At 39.6% G+C, this 21,123-nt stretch overlaps 2 protein-coding genes across 3 annotated transcripts in view; both read right to left on the bottom strand.

Moving 5' to 3' along the window:
- Positions 1-2,279, bottom strand: part of LOC110047777 (rRNA N(6)-adenosine-methyltransferase ZCCHC4-like) — a 26,022-nt gene extending 23,743 nt beyond the window's left edge. Inside the window, exon 1 of one of the 2 annotated variants that reach the window (XM_020753553.2) lies at positions 2,076-2,279. In XM_020753553.2, the coding sequence (XP_020609212.1) occupies positions 2,076-2,253 (178 nt within the window). In that variant the 5' untranslated portion in view covers positions 2,254-2,279. The remainder of the gene's footprint in view (positions 1-2,075) is intronic. The other variant, XM_089288700.1, reaches the window with a different exon arrangement.
- A 1,667-nt stretch (positions 2,280-3,946) lies between these two features.
- On the bottom strand, positions 3,947-20,172 carry LOC110049824 (ATP-dependent RNA helicase DHX58-like). Its single transcript, XM_020755692.2, has 12 exons — positions 19,604-20,172; positions 18,052-18,120; positions 14,686-14,819; positions 13,946-14,192; positions 13,432-13,494; positions 12,487-12,769; positions 11,099-11,514; positions 10,526-10,911; positions 9,129-9,378; positions 7,873-8,198; positions 5,809-6,061; positions 3,947-4,992 (listed from the first exon to the last, which is right to left on the bottom strand). Exons 1-12 carry the CDS (start codon positions 19,896-19,898, stop codon positions 4,751-4,753), a joined length of 2,964 nt encoding a protein of 987 aa, XP_020611351.1. The 5' UTR covers positions 19,899-20,172; the 3' UTR covers positions 3,947-4,750.
- Positions 20,173-21,123: the final 951 nt, after the last annotated feature.

Genomic DNA, 21,123 nt, shown 5'->3' with positions numbered 1-21,123 from the left:
TGTGTATGATGTCTGTAAAGCTGCATGTATTTTGACCCACTACCCTTTGACAACAGGTAATTAAAGCCTGCATCATCAGGAAAGAATGCTTTGTAGCTTGGTGACAGCAAATGGCCATGAGTTGTGGTAAGAAAACAAATCTTCTATGTAGTTCAGTAAATGGCCGTGATGTCCCTCAGATCTGTGGTCAGAAAATAAATTTTCTGATTTGTAACTCAGCAAATTTTGTTGTGGCCATAATTAGCTGTCAGAAAACAAACTTTCCGTGTTGTGTAACTCGCCAAAAGGCCATGTTTTGTGGTCATAATGGTTAAATCACCTTTTCATTAGTGAAACTGAACAAATTAAGATGTAAATTCGAGCAATGTAAACAACTACAAACACAAAATTTAACAAAAAATTGGGCGGCGCACTGTCGTGCAGGGTCACTGGACAAACCTTTATTTCTGAAGAAATATTTGTTACAAATGTTGGTGATCTGAGATCTGAAATTGAATTCTAAGTATCGCCAACAGTTCAAAAGTCTTTCCAGGAAGATATTTTGTCCAGCACAAGTTAATACTTAATTAATTAAAAGCACTTGTACCACAGATGGTACTACCTCACATTGAGATTGTTATCTGTCATTTGATCAAATTTAGTTTTCTATGCCACCAAACTAGACCAAACATGTAAAGTACGCACATGAAAGTACTGTTCTAATCTTTGATAACTACTAGTTTATGTTTATAAAATTAGGGTGCTGAGACTGCGCAATACGGACTAGAAATCATCTTTAAAGGAGAAGGTCACTCCAAAAAACATATATTTCTTGTCAACACTAATAAAAACCTTGCCCTAAGTTTAGCCACTCATCGAAGTTTCAGCCTCTAAAGTGGAGATTTTCCTTGTGAAATTCATTTCCAAAGAAGCCCAAAATTCAAACAAACTTGCCGCCAGATTTTGAACAGTACTCAGCAGCCAGGCCGCGTTTTTGTGATGTCATTCCTTCTGAAAGATTTTATCCAAATGGTTTCCAACGAGCCTTTTAACTACCACTCTGGGTTATGGCTGCTCTTGAGCCATATTACTTTGGGCCAAACATGTTCCAAACTCCAAAATGAAAGCATTGAAGATAGTGAAGCGGATAATCACTCAGAAAAAATAGATGCTGACCTGTGTGAAGGATGCCAAGTCAGTTGCAGGTTTTTCGCCTTCCTGCCAATTTCGAGTGGGACTGAGTGACGTCGCATAAACACGGCCTGGCTGCTAAGACAGTTTCAAAATGGCGGCCTCCAAAGTCGCTTCTTGCAAGACGAATTTTGTCAGGATAGCGGGCACTTCAAACGCTTAAACTTCGGTGGGTGGAAAACCTGAATTTTTACTTGCTATAGGCGAAGACAAAAAAAAGGAAGCTTTTTGGAGTGACCTTGCAAAGAAAGCATTTTCCGGGAGGTACCCTCAAGGTCTACAGCAACCTTAAGGTCATACCCCAGTAATGCATTGCGCATCCCTACTGCGATAATTTCACGCGTGATTAGCTCGCCGCATTAAAAAATGGCGGCTTTTTCTTTACAGCTGGATCTCGCCAGAGGTAAATAGTCATTTTCTCGCAAACGAGTATGGTGACCTATCATTTTTTTCTTTTGTTTTGAATTGAGTAATAAATTTCTCTGTGTAAAATAAATATGGACCAATTCTCAGTGTAGAACAAAAAGTAATCGTCGGAAACGTGAATTTAGCAAGCAATCGTGACTACAATCATGGTCTTATTATAAGGATTTATATGGGTATAAACAAGGTGCTGTTGCTCCTAAACGAACATGGGGACCCCTCATTTTTATTTCAAAATTTAAGTTGCTATAATATGAACAATCAATAGGCAAAGTTTGACAAAAATCTCAGTGCAGGTTCTATTTCAGTGGAATGACCTTAATCAGCGCTGTCTTAATTCAACGACTACGTGAATAGTTGGATATTATAGGTTCCAAACTTTCTTCATACACGTACTGTAACTTTGATGCGTTTGCCTCCCAACAAAGAGTTAAAAAGGTCTTTTACCTGTCATATTGTTACACATGGTCAACATTTCTTACCGTGTGGACATTCTGGAGCTGACTCTAGATTCTCCTCCGTCAAACACACGTCAACTCCGAGTCTTTCTTCAGCAACGTGCCGACACTGCGAGCTCCCAGAGTCTCGTAACATATCTAAACCTCTCCTGTACGCCTCCTGTACAAAACCCAAGTCCTCTCTACCTCGATTCGCTTTCATTTCCTGGTTAGTACGTTATGTAAGATTACGTATAATATCCCGAGAATATGGCTGTAGCCCTAGTATACCCCGGTAAACCTCTTTTTATACCCTTGTATACAATTGCATACCTCTGTAAACCCCTGTATACCCTTGCATATCCTTGTGTACCGCTGTAGACCCTTGTATACCCTTGTATACCCTTGTATACTCTTGTATACCCCTATATACCCCTGTATACCCTTGTATACCCTTGTACACCCCTATATACCCCTGTATACCCTTTTATACCCCATGTATACCCCTCTATACCCTTGTATACCCCTGTAAATCCTTCTATACCACTGTATACCCTTTTATACCCCTCTAAACCCTTGTATGTGACTGTATACCCTGTATACCTTTGTATACCCTTGTATACCCCCTGTATACCCTTGTATACCCTTGTATACCCCTGTATACCCTCGTAAATCCCTGCATACCTCTGCATACCCCTGTATACCCTTGTATACCCTTGTATACCCCTGTATTCCGTTGTATACCCTTGTATACCCCTGTATACTCTTGTATACCCCTATATACCCCTGCATACCCTTGTATACCCTTGTATACCCCTGCATACCTCATTTTACCCCTGTATACCTCATTTTACCCTTGTATACCCATGTATACCCCTGCATACCTCTTTTTACCCTTGTATACCCATGTATACCCCTGCATACACTAGCATACCCCTGTATACCCCTGCATACCCCTTTATACCTTTGTATACCCTTGTATACCCTTGTATACCCTTATATACCCCTGCATACCCTTGTATACACTTGTACGCCTCTGTAAACCCTTGTATATGACTGTATACGGCTGTATACCCTTGTATACCCCTGTATACCCCTGTATACCCTTGTAATTACTGCATACCTCTGTATACCCCTGTATGCCCTTGTATACCCCTGCATACCCTTGTATACCCCTGTATACCCTTGTATACCCCTGTAAACCCTTGTATACCCCTGTATACCCTTGTATACCCCTGTAAACCCTTGTATATGACTGTATACTCTTGTATACCCATGTATACCCTTGTATATTCTTATTTACCCCTGTATATTCTTGTATACCCTTGTATACCCTTTTATATAATAATTAAATGAATGCGTGAGCTCTGATTGGTCAATCAGCTATGGTTTATTTTGCCAGTAAACTCATGGAAATTTCGCGCGTCTTCTGAATTATTATATGAAAGCAATAGACCACAAGTTTTTATGGTTTAGAGGCATGATAAACCATTTGAGATGTTGGAAGAACACTCGAAGAATTCGTAAATCACGAACCTCAACATCCCAACATCTTATAGCCCCGTATACCCTTGTTTACCCTTGTATACCCATGCATACCCTTGTATACCCCTATATACCCCTCTATACCCTTGTATACCCCTGTATACCGTTGTATACCCCTGTATACCCTTGTATACCCCTGCATACCCTTGCATACCACTATATACCCCTCTATACCCTTGTATACGCCTGTATACCGTTGAATACCCTTGTATACTCTTGTATACCCCTGTATACCTCGTTATACCCTTGTATACCCCTTGTATACCCCTGTATACCCATGTATACCATCAAGAAGAAAAAATCAAACTTGACAGAAATTGGCTCGGTTATAATTTGAAGCTGAGAAATGAACATGAATAGCCGAAAACAAGTAAAGACTTGTTCCATTTTAATGATCTTCAGCCACACATTTTATTTTTACATTAAAGATTATTTTTTACATTTGCATAAAGTTCAAAGTTCTGGTTTTTTAAATACATTGTTGCACCCTTGCAGCAAGGACCTTTTAACAAATGCCATTTTGTTGTCGTTCCTCATTTCTATGTGACTATATCAACTGTCCGTAACTATTGATTCTAACGATCCTTACCAAAATGTTTTAAGTTTATCAAAATAGCATGTCCTGCAACCTGGTCTTGACAATAGATAACTATTACCTGTAGGAATCCGAACGCAAATGCTACTTAATTTCAGAGAAAGAATTTATTTTTAGGTATGTGCCCTTTGGTTCTCGTGTTGTAATTCTGACGCGGTTCACACAATACGTTTACGTCTGGTAATACATATTTTTCCTCTTGTTATTACATGGCTAGCTCCACGAACGAGCAAGATGAATCAAGTCCTGTGCAGTGATTGACTACACAAGGCACCAAGATAAGGCTATTAGTTAAGTAGTGAGAGGCCACACTAATTCCCATGCACACTGGCAGTGATGACTCGACCAATGTCTTGCTTAGAGACGCCCCCTCCCTTCTGAGCAAACTTTAATAATTGTACGTAAACTAAACTTTTATTGCCGACATCAATTACGCGGCTGTTATTTCTACCTTACTTTAAATCCTCTTGGTGCATGTGCGCACACAACGCTGCGTCAGCCTATCTTGCTTTGTTTATATTTGTATATTGCAATAATAATTGTCATTGCTGCTAGCTAAATAACTACAGACCGCAGATAACTAATCTAAGCACAGCTCAGCTAAGTCCAAGAAACAATCTAAAACTTGTGTTTGGCAGTGCTCGAAGCTTTCAACATTCATTCGCACATCTTTCCACTTCTTGAAGGAGAGTGTCGTTTTCACGCCAGCCTCATTCTCAAACTCAAATCCAAAGCAGGAAGCTTTGATACAAGGCATTTCCTTGGACTGATACTTCAGCATCACACCCCACTCCGCATCGCAATCCAGGCAGTGCAAAGGCCCTGATTAAAAAGATGACAAGAAGTCACATGTTGAGTTTGTTTGTGTTCCCACTACTTAAGGTGGCTCCAAACTGTTTCCAGCACTTTTCAAGACTTAAATGGATTTGATGGCCTTTACGACCGCTCTTTATCAGTTGATGCTACAATCATGCCTTGTTGTAATATTAGCTTTTAACTTTGTTGTATATGTTTATATCTCAATTTATTAAGTTACTTTTGCTTTATATTTAACACATATGACGGTAATTTTTATTGTATCCTATAGATAGCTGCTTATTTTTGTAACCCTATGGCTCTTATAGGCAGCTAATGCCTAATTTGTAAGCTTCGAAATTATTGTTTTCTTTTTTCCTTTTTTTGGTATAAGTAAATGTTGCTGTTGCTGTCATGGAATCAAAAAACTCTTATTCAATGGTTAACACGTTGGTATCTTTTTCGTGACACAATACGTTACCATAGCAACAGTATATTCTGCTAACACCCTTAATTTTAGTTCTTAGTGCTTATAATTCAAAAACGGCTAGATGAAACCCATTTTTTATCATCGAATTTTAATTAACAAAATAAGACGCAACTTTTGGCAAAGTCGACGGTAAAACATTCTGTACATGGGGTCCAGAGCCACTTTGAATATTCCAAAATATTTATATTGTGTCAAGAAAATGATATCAACATGTTCACCAATAAATGGCAGATATTTGATAGCATGGTTAAAGCAACAATTGACAAAGAGCAGTTATAATAACCCATCAAAAGCTTAGTCTTGGAAACTGTTTTGAGCCACCCTAAGTGGCTCCCAGGACAAAGTTGACATACCTGTCAGTTCAATTTCATTCAACACTCTGGGACTCTTGCTTTTCTTGAAATGAAATTTGGACGTGAAGTCTTTATCAATGACCACGTGATGGGCTTCCTTTATACACCTGATGTCATTTCCACTGCACGCGAACACCTGGCACTTACGGCAAAACAACTTCACCTTGTCGTGTTGTCTCTTATCTTTCTCGCACTTTTTGGAAGTCTCTTTTCTTTGACGCTGATGGACGGCTCGCAACTGAAGATCTAAAATCTTTAGAAATAGCGAGAATAGTTATACATTGCTGGTTTTAAGAAAGGAAAGAAACAAGTCAATCACCCAGGCAATCTTTACGAGCCGGCGAAGATAGGCTTTATATTGTTTTTGTTTGTTTGTTTTTTAAAACAATATTTGAACATGACATGCTCATCAAGAGTGCTTATGCCGGTGAAAAAAAGTCGTATTATTAACATTTTGCGCATCACCATTGCCGCTACAATTAGAGTGACCATTGTTATGGCTCTGTCAATTCCAGACCGGCCCATCCTCCCCCGGGGGGCATTTGACGTGCATTTGACAGGTTGTAGTCATTTGATTGCAAAAGGTCTGCCCGAGGTGGGGCATTTGACAATTTAGAATTATAAATCGGTACTTTTAGAAACAAAAGCCCGCTTTATTAAATATCAAGAGGATTAACCCTACGTAAAAAACGTAGATATAAATTCTTTTTCTGTGATTTAACCTACTGGAAATTAGATCGTGCCCTACCATCGTCCCAAAAAGTTCATCTTTGTCTTCCCGCCTATGCGAGAGAATTGAGGCGAGAAGCAAGTATGATGAGAGTCGTTGAAAAAGAGAAAAGGGCCTGGAAAGTTTAATAAAAACCTTCAGAGGTAAGTTATTAGCATTTTTATAACAAAAACAAATAATATTTTTGTTTGATGGGATAAGCCTTCTTTCAATGAGTTTTCTCTGCAAACATGGTCTTTGCGAGTGTGTCTTTGTCTTTGCGGAGATCGGTGTGCATTACTTTTGAAAATGTTTGGATCAATTTCAATACGCTTTATACAATACCATGCCATAAAGTTGACTTCATGAGTAGCAATCAAAATTAAACTTATACAAGCTATTCACCAAAGAGAAGATGCTTTTTCCCGAGTTATATTAGCGATCGCAAGTACAGGGCAATATCGCAAAACTATAACTTTTACCCTATCCCATGGGTGGGGCATTTGCACTTTTCTCGTGGCCCCGCCATGGAGATTTAGTATGCATCAGCTGTTCCACGGTGGGGCATCTGCCACCTTCTGAAAGCAAAATTTTAAAAATGTCACATGCCCGTCAAATGCCCGGGGGTATGAGAGATGAGCGGGCTTGGAATTGATAGAGCCACTACATGTATGAGCAAAGACATGCACTGGCTAAAAACTTACAAAAAAGAGTAAATAATTAAATAAATAGGTTACGAACAGCGGTGTGATTGGGAGAGAAAAGACAGAACAGACTGGCATAATAGAAACACCGTATAGAACCCATTTCTGCATTCTTTCTTTCATCAGATGCTGAAAGCCACTTATCGGCCAATAAGTGAAGTTGCATCTTATCCTGCTTATCAAAATTCGTTGTAAAAAAGGGTTGCACTACGCCGTTTTTGAAATATAAGTACTGAAAGCTAAACTTAAGGGTGTTTTTAGCAGGCAATAATGTTGCTATGGAAACATAATAGTGTCACGAAAATGATACCAACGTCATCACCAACAATTGGGCAGTTTTTTGATACCATGATTGCAGCATCAACTGATGAAGAGTGGTAATATTGATCCATCAAAATGTACGTCTGGAAAAGTGCTGGAAACTGTTTTGAGCCACCTTAAGGCAACTATGAAAGCAGAAATTCTTCAGAAAGGGAATTTGTTTTTCATAAAGTAACGCAAACGCTTGTGATTTAATTAATTCGTTTACCCAAAATAAGTGACTCCATTTATACTGACGCACACATGACCCTAATTTCTCCTGTCTGCGCTGATGAATGGCTTAAACTCGAAGCATCAGAAGCTTTTTCTTCATTAATTTTTTTATCATACCTTGCGATTGTACTGATCTCCATCCATAGCCTTGACCTCGCCTATAGCTTCCTCCATCATCTCCTCTCTGATCACATTTAGATTCTCCTTCTCGATAACACCAGTCTCTTTTCCTGCCACCACTTCATACTGTCCCTCCTTGTCACGAACACGCCCACGGGACTGAACGCTGGCTATCTCATTGCCTCTGACGTCATAACGAATGACGTATTTGCAGTCAGGTATGTCAATTCCTTCCTCGCCAACTGTAGTAGAAACTAGCAGATTTATTCGACCACTACGGAAACTAGCGATGACTTCCTCTTGTTGGCACTGGGTCATTCCATCTGTAAAGAAGAAACAAGTGTACAGTTAATAGAGAGTGCAGCTGTTTGCGTTTAATCCTAATAAGGAACATTCAAGTCATTATTCATAGCGGAGCTCCTGCAGCCCGAAGGGCTTCCAAGCGGAGCCCCATACCTTAGAAAATTTGGTAAGACATCGATCTAAAAAATTTTCGTTGTCACGTGACTGTCCGTACGCTTCTATGCGAAGCCCAATACCTTGAAAAGTAAGAGAGTAGCACCATTACCATAGGTACATCTTTGATATCGGACATCCATGTTATGGTTCATTGACTGCTGTCGAAACAAGGTATCTGCTGACCAGTATCACATGACCATATCGCAAGTTCAGGTTTAGAACTTATCGAAGTCACGTGCTTTTCAAGTTGACTGCTGACCAGGTACTGGTTTCCTTTATGGTTAATTATTACGATCAGGAGTTCCGCTTTTAGACTTGGCTAAATCTATATATTATTTACGACTGTAAGTTAAAAAAGCTAAATGTAGCTCTATAAATTTAATTGGCAGTGTACTATGGTGCAGTTAGTAGTTTAAGTTGGACTATATGCGAGGAAATTAGCGAAGACAACCATGGAATGACCACTAAATAAAGCATCAAATATGCACTAATAAAGGAAGATCTTCAATTAATCAATAAAGGTTTGTTAGCCTACAAGAAGTCCATCTTTTCTTTTTTTTGTCGACCAAGAGGATCAAATAAATAAGAGAAAAATATTACACATCCTCCACTACTCTACGAACTAATGAAAAAGAAGTACTGCTCGTAATTATATCGGTTTTGTTTTGTTTTATATTTAATGTTATTTTTTTTAAGTTTGGGTGAAGGATAGCTTTTAATATTTAGTCCGGCGTTTAACACCGGCACTGCAATGTCTGCAGATGATCTGAACAAGGGTTAAAATGCCTACAGACCTTCTCCTTTGCCAGTTCCAACGAGGCGCTCAGCCCTGATAAAGGCTAGATCACTATTCTCATCAAGCCAAGCCTTCAATGCCTTGGTATTTTCCCGTGTCTGAGTAAAGAGCATCCCTTTAGCTGTTTGTTGGCCTCCTTCCTCCACGCATGCCTGGTATTTTGTTCTCAACAATTGGGCAACAGCCTCTAATTTAGGGTTTTTGAGTTCCCCTTTCTTTCTTCTCTCTGAATCAAGGTCTTGCTTGGCCTGGAATGATTTCAAAAAAGGCCTATTATGCATGTCCTTCACTTCTTTCCATATCCAATCAGTTTATTGCCTAGAGTTTCTACTGTTCCTTTCTTTTACTTTTGGCTGTTTAAGATTTTTATAACTCTCAGTTACTACGAGCGCTGTGATTGGTATAACGGGCCGTATTCTACTGTAAAGCCCGCCAAGATTTAAAGCTATTAGTTTAAAGCTATTATTTAAAGCTAGAAATTTAAAGCGTCTTCTCAGTCTGTACTGTAAGTAACGGATCCTCGCTTTTTCCCCTTAATTTATGGCACGCGCGCTTCGCGCTTGGGCCGTAAATCGAAGGAGAAAAAGCTCAGTCCATAACTTACAGTACGGACCTCGAACTCGGTCAGTAAGAGGTATATATGTGACAACTGGGATGGTCACATCTTCATTTCATTTGATTTCCGCAGTTCACATTCATTCTACGTTTCAGTTCCTTTCACGAGTTCTAACTCATGATGAACTCAGTCAATTGGCCTGCTCCCAATGAATGTGTCTTCATAGCTCAGTTCAGTTGTACAGCACTGCATGGCTAACGCAGAGGCTACGGATTCGAATCCCGTTGAAGAAACAACAACAACAACAACAACGCCCCGAAATCTTGTTTCGGGCTAAATTTGCAATTACTTGAATGAGTCACGTGCGCTGCATCAATATTCTAACATGGCTCCGAGGCTTTCAGGACAATATTGCAAACTTTTCAAGTTTCTTTTGTCCCTCAGTTCCCAAAGAGACTTGGATACAAAGAAAACACCACGAAATATAGAACTATATATCGACTGTGACGTTGCATATTGGGGTTTATTGGGATGACCACTGCGAAGTTCAATCTTTATTTCATTTGGTATGTGGAAGGACGGCAAAAAGACTCTCATACTACACGAATACGTGTCTCTCTAAAAAATGAGCAAAGCTTAATTTCTAAAATGAGGTCCTGATGTGCTGCTTCCTCGGGCAAGTGAAACGCTTACTATTTTTCAACTGAAAGCGAAGGTAGGGTTGAGCCTCAGGGGATAACTTTCGAAAGGTCGGCTTCGCAAACACAACTAACACGGTAAATTAGTTGGCAAATCGAACAGAGCAACCAGATCAAGCCTCCCACCATCTTACGGCGTACCTTCTCGTAGAGCATCCTTAACTTTCGATCAATATCCTTAAACTTGTTTTCACTCTGCCTGTCATGAAATTCCGTGACGTATTTTAGGGCGTCCTTGACTCGGCAGCTTTTCTTAATGGATAAGGCAGTATTATACACCATCAAGTGTTGTACCAAGGTAAACTGGTCACGGCTCTTGAGGGCTACTGAACTCCGTTCCAGTTCCTTCAGCCATTGCTGGTATTGCTGACTTCCGTGGTTCATCTGAGGCCGCCCATTGCGGCCGGCAGGTAACTGTGGCATCATTCCCTCAATTGTAATCATAACGTTTCGTACGATCTCATCAAAGTAATCCGCTTCACCATCCGGGATTTCGTGACAAATACGTTCGCACCTTCCGGTCATACCTTTGAATAAAAAGTTATACAACACAGAATATACATTAAAAATGAGATCAAGATTCTGCATCCACTGGAGTATTTTTATCGAAAAAGTCTTTCAAAGATCTTTGCCCATGATATTGTGCTTAATAAAGATAGAATATAAATTTATTGCTCAGTTGCTCAGTTTTCTCCATATAGCAAAGGAACCAACCTTTCAGATCCTTCTTGTATTTCTCTACAGTAACAATTACGGAACAGTCAAGGTTTGCACACAACTGAAGAATGTGTTCCTGGGCTTCATTCTTATTGCGAGCTTTTCCAACTCCCAGCGAAGCCGTCAGCCCAATGATCTGCGGCAGCCTTTCCTTTACTGCCTTATTTCGACCACCTCGAAAAGGAAATTTAATTTCCAAATAGTTCAGCATGATGTCATTGTAGGGATGGCCTTTATCAGTGTGATGGCATTCATCAAATATCAGTAAAGAGAAGTCGTTTATGGCGACCCTTCTGGACTTCAGAGCATCCACCAGAATCTGGGCGGTCAAGACAATGACGTCATTTTCTTGGATTATCTCATCGAGTAGTTTTTCTTGGGCATTGGCTCCTGATATGTCTGTAATATCATAGCTGTAAAATAAACGTATGCTTTATTAATTTTGGACTTTAATTAATCATGACGAAGACTAGGCTCGATTTCCAGCCATTTTGTGAGCCCGCGTAAACAGCCGGACTCCCAAAACGGCTGAAAATTGAGCCTAGACGTCGACGGTCGCCTAGACGAAGACCGAATGATCAACTTTGACTTACTACAGGTTGTTGGGTGGTTGTTTGTTTAGTTACTTGGCTGACCGACCGACCGACTGCTGACCAGTATCACGTGACCATATCGCGGTCTCAAGTTTAAAGCTCATGTCAGGTTTACTTGTTGAAAATAGGGCCGGGTTTTTCGGAAGCCGGTTAACGCTAACCCAGGATTAAAAGTTAACCGAATTATAACTTTTTCTTTTATACAAATGTTTTTCACTGCTTTTATTTTGTGTATTTTGTGATTATAAAACTCAAAACAGAAGGCCAAACAATATACAGAGAACCTCACCGCAAAGTTACAAAACTCAAATCAAAATTCTCTCTTTTCCTGGGTTAGCTTACTCGGGCTCTGAATAACCCGACCCAGGAGCTACGCCTTTAGGCTGGCCTAAATCTATATATTAAAAGTCTTGGCCGTACAGCGTTCTGTCATAAAGCACGCAAGAAAGTCACGAAAACACGAAAAGAATTGTGAAACACGGCTAAAAAGCAAGTGTTTTTCCCTAATATCAAGTGGTCTCGACTCTATAGTGTGCTTTCAAACAGAACCAAGCGCGTTTAAGGCTTTTTTACTTGTGTTATAATAAAGCTTTACTTTTGTGCATAAATTGGTTTATTCTTGGGTTGCGCTTTGTGCGCGCAGAATGGTGTCACAAATAATAACTTCATTTTAAAGAGGATTTGAATTCCTTCAAGAAAAGCACTCCACTTGAGAGCTACTTTCTCCGCTGTTATGACGCTGCTTCATTATTCGATTTTATAATAAAAAAAACACAAGACAGTGTGAAGTACCTGTTGGACAAGTAGTAATCAAACCGCTGCCTCTGTTGTAAAACCAGATTAACTTTGTTTACAACGAACAACACCTTTGGGTGAGAAACCTCCGTGGGACGCTTGCTCCCTATTTCCTTCTGCTTTTCCAGATGTGCTTTAGCTATGCCAAGGGCTACGTACGTCTTCCCGCTGTTCGTTGGCGCACAAATTATGGAGTTTTTGCCTTCCAATGCAGGACACGAAAGTTCATGTTGGTATGAACGGAGTTTAAGCTCTGGATCTGCTCTTTGGTCAAGAAACACTGCAAGAAAAGAGTGTATATGATCAAACATCACAACGTTTCCTGCCAACATGATTATGCCAGATTTTATTTTACTACAAACCAATAACCAGCCAAACAACTACTGTTTCCATAATGATATGTCACGAATGGCGAACGAAAACAGGAAAGACTATGTGTGTTTTTGAAACAAATACGAAACTTTTCTTCCAAGCATCAAAATGATTTTCGTTTCAAGGGTAATGAGCACATTGAAGGGTAATAGTACGAGTGTTTACTGTTTACAGACATTAATTAACACTGGTCGAGTTTCTTTATAGTGTCTGTGAAAATAATATACAGTACATTAATTTGCTCAAGTTTCGATGGACTTCCTGTATTGTCTCTCCCCTGTAATTGTGACCAAACTTGTTATGATTACCCTTAGAAATCATGCGGCGCGGTCCTACATGACATTATTACCAGTGACCTTGAGTGTCCTTGACATGATTATTGTACAATCTGTAGCTAGATGACGTCACAGGCGCAGATTTCGAAAATTCACTGTACGCTTTCGGCCAATCAGAAAAGAGATAGTGAGTTCAATGTATAATAACAATGGTAATCGAGAACGAAATGGGAAGAGAGGGCCGTATACTAATACTAATTACAGAACGAGTACTGAGTACTTAGCTTAACTGTACCTGGAGGAATGCGATCTTTTTTTAATTTCTGAGTTTCGTCTGATGAATGAGTCTGATTACCACCTGAAAAACAAATCGCCGAGTCAGGAAAGATCATAACAGCACCTAGTGCTGCTGAATAATTGTATGAAAATGCTGGCACATATTCATCTAAGGCCGGCGCCAAGACATTCTTTAACATCTTTCTGACCAATTAGAGCCCAGAGAGTGAGTATTAAGCTCTCGATCAGCCTCCTCATTTAACGCTGCTATTTGGTTAATAATGCCAAATCTTCGCGTAACATTGTTCAGGCATACAAGTTTCACTAGTAAAGTTGGCACCAAAAATGAAGAAAACAGCAATCGTCCTTGACTTTTGAATTCCTTGCGATTGGTAAAATCCACTCATCTATTTTTATACTGGTGAGGCGTACCCGGCTCCTTTTACCAACCACCGGCTTTCTGCATGTAACCGTAGTTACATGCTCCATAGATTAAATCAATGCTATTAAAGAGAAACAAAAATATGTTTTACCAGCCAAAATGTAACACGCCCGGTCGTATTCCTCTTTCATAATGTCAATACGCATTCTTAAGTGAGATGAAATGGCAGTCATTCCGCTCAACAAGTTCTTCTTTAAAATTGCCACCAGCTTTCCGTTGTTATAATCTTCCCATATCTGATCAGCAGCGGACTTCAGAGACACGCGCAACTTGCATGCTGGTAAGTTATCTTTGGTTTCTTGACATACCGCGGAGAAGGCTGCGCCTTCGGGCAAATCCTTGGATGAAAAGAAATATCATTAAACGAGATACTTATGTTTACAGTCACCCTAAGTATAGAAACCATCAACGATCTTTGAAACTCCCAAAAAGAGTGAGTTTTACTGAAAAAAAAAATTGTAAAAGCGGCTATTATTGAAGCCAAATTTTAACATCTGATACGACATATCGAACGACTAGTTCGCTCTGTCAGCAGATCACATGGACCCAAGGAAGCCCTTTTTTCAGATTAGTTTGTCTGTATCTGTTTAGGTCTCTCGCTTGTCGCTATGCCTTGCGAAACCAGTCAGTTCTGCAGATTTCGCCAACCGGGAACAATAACTCGGTAAGATTATCTGTCTGGCACTTCCTATCACATAAATATAAAAGTGCTACTATTTGAAGTCTTTGAGGTTTTATTTAGTAATTAAAACCCTCAACAAGCGTTATCATTAGGCTCACGTCCTCTTTATAGTATCAATACTTACCAGGAGTCCATTAGCTTGTACGTACCTTATGCAGTTGATCGCGAAGTTGCAGCGTGCTATCTGATCTGATATCTTCATATTTATTCAAGATGTCTCTCTCTCCCTTTACGCAGTATTTCTTTGTCTCTTCGTTGAGTAAACGGATTCTTACGCCAATTTCTGGGGTTGTTAAAGAAATATCATAATTTCATTCACATGTTTTACCAGTATAATACACTCCAAATGTTTCAGTCCGATGGGTTTAAGCTGGCAACTGACCAATGGCAAAAGGGCAAACGGGGCAGGGACATAATAAATAGTGTACTAAGTCCTTTATTTGTTTGTTTGTTAGGTTTAAACCGACTCTTCGGCCAGACATCGAATCAAGCAACGTTTCAAGTTTCATGATTCCTTCCAAAAGCTTCCTTCACAAAACACAAAACTGCAGAATACCCTGTCATTTGAATTCATTTCCACGTAGCCAGCTTCGTGGTCACGCGGTAACTAATCAATTCATGTTTAAGTATTTAAGATTTATTCAATTGAGAAATAAATTCAAAATGGCGTAGCTGTGTTTTGTGCTGGATACGCGGTGCACGGTACGCCGTGATAAATAAGTATAACAACTAATGAATTCAGAACTAGTACAAGATCGACTGTATATTTTTCGTTCTTTAACTGTGAGAACTACAAAGCGCTAAACAGAATGTACATTATTTGTTCTGAAAGCTCCAGAGCCCAGAACTAAAGCAAATGCGCACGAGACCCTTAGAACGTATAAATTTATTCAAGGAAAATAAGGGGCGCTTTCCATTCGACCAAAAATTCCGGTAAGAATTTCCGGAAATTTCCATGGGCGAATGGTACAGACTTTTCCAGTGTGGAAAACGACAAGCCGCACAGTTTTGCTCGCTTGGAATTTTCAATGATTTCGAGGTTAAAATCGCAAATATAGAAGCAAACAGAACACTAATATGTCGACATCGTGACTTTTTATAGACCACAACAGCAGGGGCCTTATACAAACCACAACGGAGCGAAAAAGTCGCAAAACAAAGGGTTTAATGAGTCGTACAATGGTTCTGCACGCGTTATAAATCTTTGTACATTTCCTAGCCAGCCTACGCAAAACAAGCAAGTACACTACGGGAGCATTATTTTTATAAAACGTTTTCTTCACGAATTTAGCTGCAGCTAGTATTTATCGACATATAAGGGGAATGATTCTAAAGTATTTCCACTTTCGAATACGCGTCGCCGTCATCCTTGCGTGAGATATCCCACTCGCTGTGATCGCGGCCATAAGAACTAGCATTGAATAGAAAATCGAGAATTTGCATAATTTCCGAAAAAAGGACAACCTCGTGAGGTATACCCAAATTTTCGAACATATTTTCCGGGAAATTTCCGTTCCATTTGATTTTCATCCCGGAATTTCCAGAATTTTGGGTTGAATGGTTCGCTTTTCGGAAATTCAACAATTTCCGGATTTTCTGGGACCTTTCCCGGGAAATTTCCGTACCATTTGCCCCCGTTTCGACAATTTCGGAAGGTTTGGTCTAATGGAAAGCGCCCAAGGGAAATAAATTAATGACTCTCCGTTGTTTCCACAAACATTTGTATTAAGGGAACACAAATCGCGATTGCAAACCAACACGAAAGCGAACTCCTTAGGACACCAAGGGAATAAACTAAGTACATGTGTATATTCCTAGTTCTAAAAGAAATGAGGCCACCAACATTTCACATTCAACGTAACATTTTAACTTAAATTTTGTAAGCCTTAACTTGAACATTCATTAATTCCACTATGAAATCCGGTTCCTACGAATTAGGTCCTAACAATTGTAACAAACACTAAATGAATTTGTTAATTCCTTTTTCCAAATAGAAATCATTGCAATCCTTAAATTGATACATTCATTACTCACTGCGTACCGCGTGGCCAGCAAAAAAGATAGGTCGAGCCAAAGATATTTGTGACTGCGTACCACGAGCCACCCCTTTTCAGTTTTAAAACAAATAGATTCCATGTTGTCGTGCGTCTGTTCAGTATTAGTATAAATATACTAGCGTTCTCTGATTGGCTGCGCTATACTCACTATCTATTCATTTTCGAGGTGTCTTTGAAGTTGAATTAGATAAAACAATTAGGATATTTGCTCTCGATTTCTATACGTGATGGTTGACGAAGGCGCAGCACGCAATAGAAATCGAGAGCGAATAATCTAATTGTTTATTAATAGATCACAGATGACGTCAAAATGCGGTAAGAACAAAAAAGTGGCACTCAAGACGATAGCTGAGTATGTCACAGATGTTCTTACCACATTCTGACGTCCTCTGTGATCTATTACTGACCAGACGCACGGCAACATGGAATCTATTTGTTTTTTATTATAAATCAACTAACGTTCTATCGTGAACGCCGTTCTCTGATTTGCTACGCTACTCACTATCTATTCTGTGATAGATAGTCAGTAGCGTAGCAGTGTGCCCTTGTTAACAAAATGACGGCCCGCTTCTTTACGTTTTCGAAGTGTCTGTGAAGAGGATTTAGATAAAGTTTTGAACGACTAGTAGATTTATACTAAAACAATTGGATTATTCCCTCTCGATTTCTATGTGTGATAGAAATCTCGAGCTCATAATCCTATTGTTTAATATAATAAAGAAACAAACTGTACAAAAAGCCTTTTTATTTCAAAATCTTTCAACTTTGAAAAACACGAAAATGGGAATTTGACGTCATTCATTGTCTATACAAAATGGAGCAAACTGATTGGTTGCTATGCGTAGCAAAGAATTGTGATTGGTTCACTGGGGAAATCACGCAGGGTATGTGGCAGGGAATTCAGCAGTTGCTCCCAGGTCTTTTCGTGGTGACAGCCGCGAAGATTTGCAAAGGATTCCTACTGCACGAAGTAGGATGTAAGCATGGGGACTTAAATTATTTACCACATTGACATATGAATATTCAAATACAGAAACGTGCGATCTATTTGTCGCCCGTTTAAGACTTTTTTCCAGTAAGTAGAGAGTTATTGGGTTGCAGTTTTTCCAGATTTTCTGGCTACAGAACTGTTTTCTTTTGATTTCGGATTATTTGAACTCTGGCTAGATACGGACGGAATAATATTATTTGTTGTTGGTTGAGAAGTCAACAAATCAGTGTGATCGAATTAAATGGAAAAGCCAATGAAATTTAACGATTCCCACATTGAACATTTTCCAAAGTAAAAGTGCTAGCAGTTGTTTCTTCTGGTTTGCCAGTAAATAGGGTGTGTTGCTGCTATTTGGCTAGTGCTGCTTCATAAAACTGTTTTCTATCGTTTCGACGTAATGCACTCTAAATTTCACCGCGCGGGTTTAAGTTTCATTATTGTTACAAGCTGTTTATTTATAAACGTACCTGCTGCCGTACCCAAAATTCCAAGTCGGTAGCTATTTTTATCTTGGATATCTTCTGTTGCTGAAGGAACTGAAAAATAACGTTCTTACATTATGTTATCGTCTTTCAATTCAATATTTTGTTTCAGTCTCAAAAGACATCCTTAGTATTCCTCGTGTAAAATTACTTGCATAGTCTGTCATAGTATGAATTTTAACCGTCTCCTCGAGTGAAGCACTCCTAAAACGACGAAAAGGCCCCTGAAATGTCTCCGTTTGCCGGTTTTAATTTATGGGGAGTGGAAAAAAATACTGCCGAAACTTACCAGCAAGGTACGATTAAGGATCAATACTATTCTATATATGCATAGATATATGACAACATGGTTAAAGAAAAGTGCGTTCTTTTGCACTAAGTACACGCTTCATTTTACGACTCCTAAAATCCCAAAACCCATCCCAAGCAGAAAAGTACAACAGTAAGATCAGAGAGAAAAGGGAATAAAAAGACTGACTTAGCTGTTAATTTTTATATGGTTGAGTTGAAGCCACATATCAAATCATAAATGTTATATGTTATAACATTCTAGTTTGGACTCTTATCCGCCATTGCCTTTTCCAAAACAAGGTTAAGTTAAATGCACTAAATTTTGGGCGGCCAGAAAAAGCCTCATCGAGACGACCACAAGGTGGCCGCGGCCGCTTAACGGAGGAGGGGTCAGTTTATTTACAGTATTTTACTGACGATAAACCCCGAAAGTAACAGTCCCCCCGAAAATAGCGGCCCTTTGAAGAAGTCAGAAACTCTCTGATATCGAGCGCAATGCGGGTGAACCAGCTTGACTGCTTGACTGAACAACTTGAAGAGTTATTTGTGATTTGATTTCTGACTTAACTGAATGTTTCTGAAACTATGATTTATAAGCTGTATTTGTCTGGTAGCAGTGTCAAATGATACAGTGTAATTAGTGCATTGCGATACAATGCGTTCATTACACTATCGCCCTACAGTGCCAACATTTAGGGTCTTGTTTGTTTATACAATCTGCTTTGTTTATGTGGGTAGTTAGTAACATACATAAACGCAACTGTTAATTTCATGTTACCCGTCCGATTTGTCTGAAATGAATGTGAATTACCATATAAACATTTTCTAACCATCCGAAAGTAACGGCTACTCGAAAGCAGGCCCGAATTAAGTAAAGGGTATCCGAAAGTAGCGGCCCCTTTTGCTTACTAAATCCGAAAGTAACGGGGGCCGTTACTTTAGGAATTCTATACTGCACCGTCGGATATACAATGGCTTTCCTGTATTCTGATTAGCTGTATTTTCTACGACATGATATAAATATTGCCATACACCAGAACAAAGGAAAATATGAAATTGTATTAAGGGTAAGAATAAACTACAACATATATTTATATTTTTAGTCAGACAGACATGTAACTGATCAGGACGGTCAAGCAATTTGATAAATGAAGAAATGAACTCTCGACGGCGTCACAGAATACAAAATGGTCTGGTCGAGACGTTTCGATTCACACGTTGAAGAACTCGTAATGTAAGTTCTTACCTTTAAAGTGTGGGTCGAGAAGCAATGCGGACTGCTGACTTCCCACATTTCTAAGCGCTCTAACAAGCCCATCAAACGCCTTCCGTCCGTTTGGTCCATTTTGCTTCTTGAGTTTATCCAGTAGAGTCAGCGCGGCTTCTGTTTTCCCTTTGTTCGTCTCATCGCATCTGATATTTTCTTTATCACCGTTTGATAGATTCAAGTAAGGCAGCAGCTTTGTTGGTGCGACCTCCTTCATTAAATGCGGTGTTCGCTCATCAATAAGGTCGACCCAAGTTGCTTCTGGGGATGCCATATTTCAGTCGGGGAGTCTGTTTGATTTCTCCTGATCTCACAGATGACTAAAAATGGTCAACTAAACTGATGGTTTGATCAACCAAATAAATACTCCTCCAGGGCTTTTTTTGGATATTACCTTAGAAGCTTACTAAATACTCAATATTCCCCTGAAAACTGAACTTATTAATTATAAAAGATACCTTTCACTTTCTAAGCTCGCACAATAGAAAAATTGTCCATGGTAACTCACCGGAAAGCCAGAGGAAAAAAAATAAATATCAGAGTTGAACTTTTCGGTTTTTTCGAAAAAAAAAACATAGGAGAACTCCGTGACTACTGCAAGGACCTGTAGGAGCCATTTCAAGGAAAGGAAATGGATCTGTCTTTCATTTTCCAAGTATAAAGGTCGGTGCACAGGAGGGGACAAGTCCCCGGGACTAATTCCTGCGACAAGTCCCTTGAAGAGTCAACAAGAGGGAACTGGTTGCATGGACTAGTCCTTTGTAGCGTTTACATCAATGCTAATCCGAAATTATTAAGCTTTAATTAAAAATGTAGAATTGTTCAGCTTAATTAACCAGTGCCTCCTTTTTACTCAATTTCCGGATAACAGGGATGTTAATTATTTTTTTCGTAAAATTCTCTCACAATTTTCGTGCTAGTAACACTCCAAACTCCTTTTCCAACATCAACGCACGTCTTCCGGCGAGCCGAACGGTGAGGCACCATCTTGAAACAGAGCGCGTAGGGAGATATGGGAGCTTAGCATACGCATCCGTGCTTGGTTTATTTTAATTTGGTCGCAGGGACTTGTCCCACGAACAGTTCACGCGAAGTGTTTTGAGGGACAAGTCGCAGGAACCAAATTTTAGTCCCTGCGACTATATTTTTTGCCAAAAATGGCTGGTTTACACAATGGGACTTGTCCCCGCGACTTGTTGCAGGGTTTAGTCGCAGGGACTTGTCCCCTCGTGTGTGCCGACCTTAAGGGATATTTGTACTTAGGTTCGTGGAAAATGATGAAACTTTCATGATCGAATTCTTAGGCCCCGTTTACAAGCAGGTACAGGTAGCTCCCTAGCCAGAGGGTGAAAGACAGCTCGCGTTTAGAAGCAAACTTTTTCACGAAGGGGTACCCTACTACCCGGGACAAGTTAAACCGGTCTCTCCTTAGTTAACCTGGTAAATAACACACGCAACCGATAATAATTTTATTGTCAAAACCTATTTTCACTTGAATG

This window comes from Orbicella faveolata, unplaced genomic scaffold (genome assembly GCF_042242905.1).
Source record: "Orbicella faveolata isolate gen_17 unplaced genomic scaffold, um_ofav_v1 contig_1, whole genome shotgun sequence".
Taxonomy (NCBI): domain Eukaryota; kingdom Metazoa; phylum Cnidaria; class Anthozoa; order Scleractinia; family Merulinidae; genus Orbicella; species Orbicella faveolata.
This window is presented reverse-complemented; position numbering and strand designations above follow the sequence as displayed.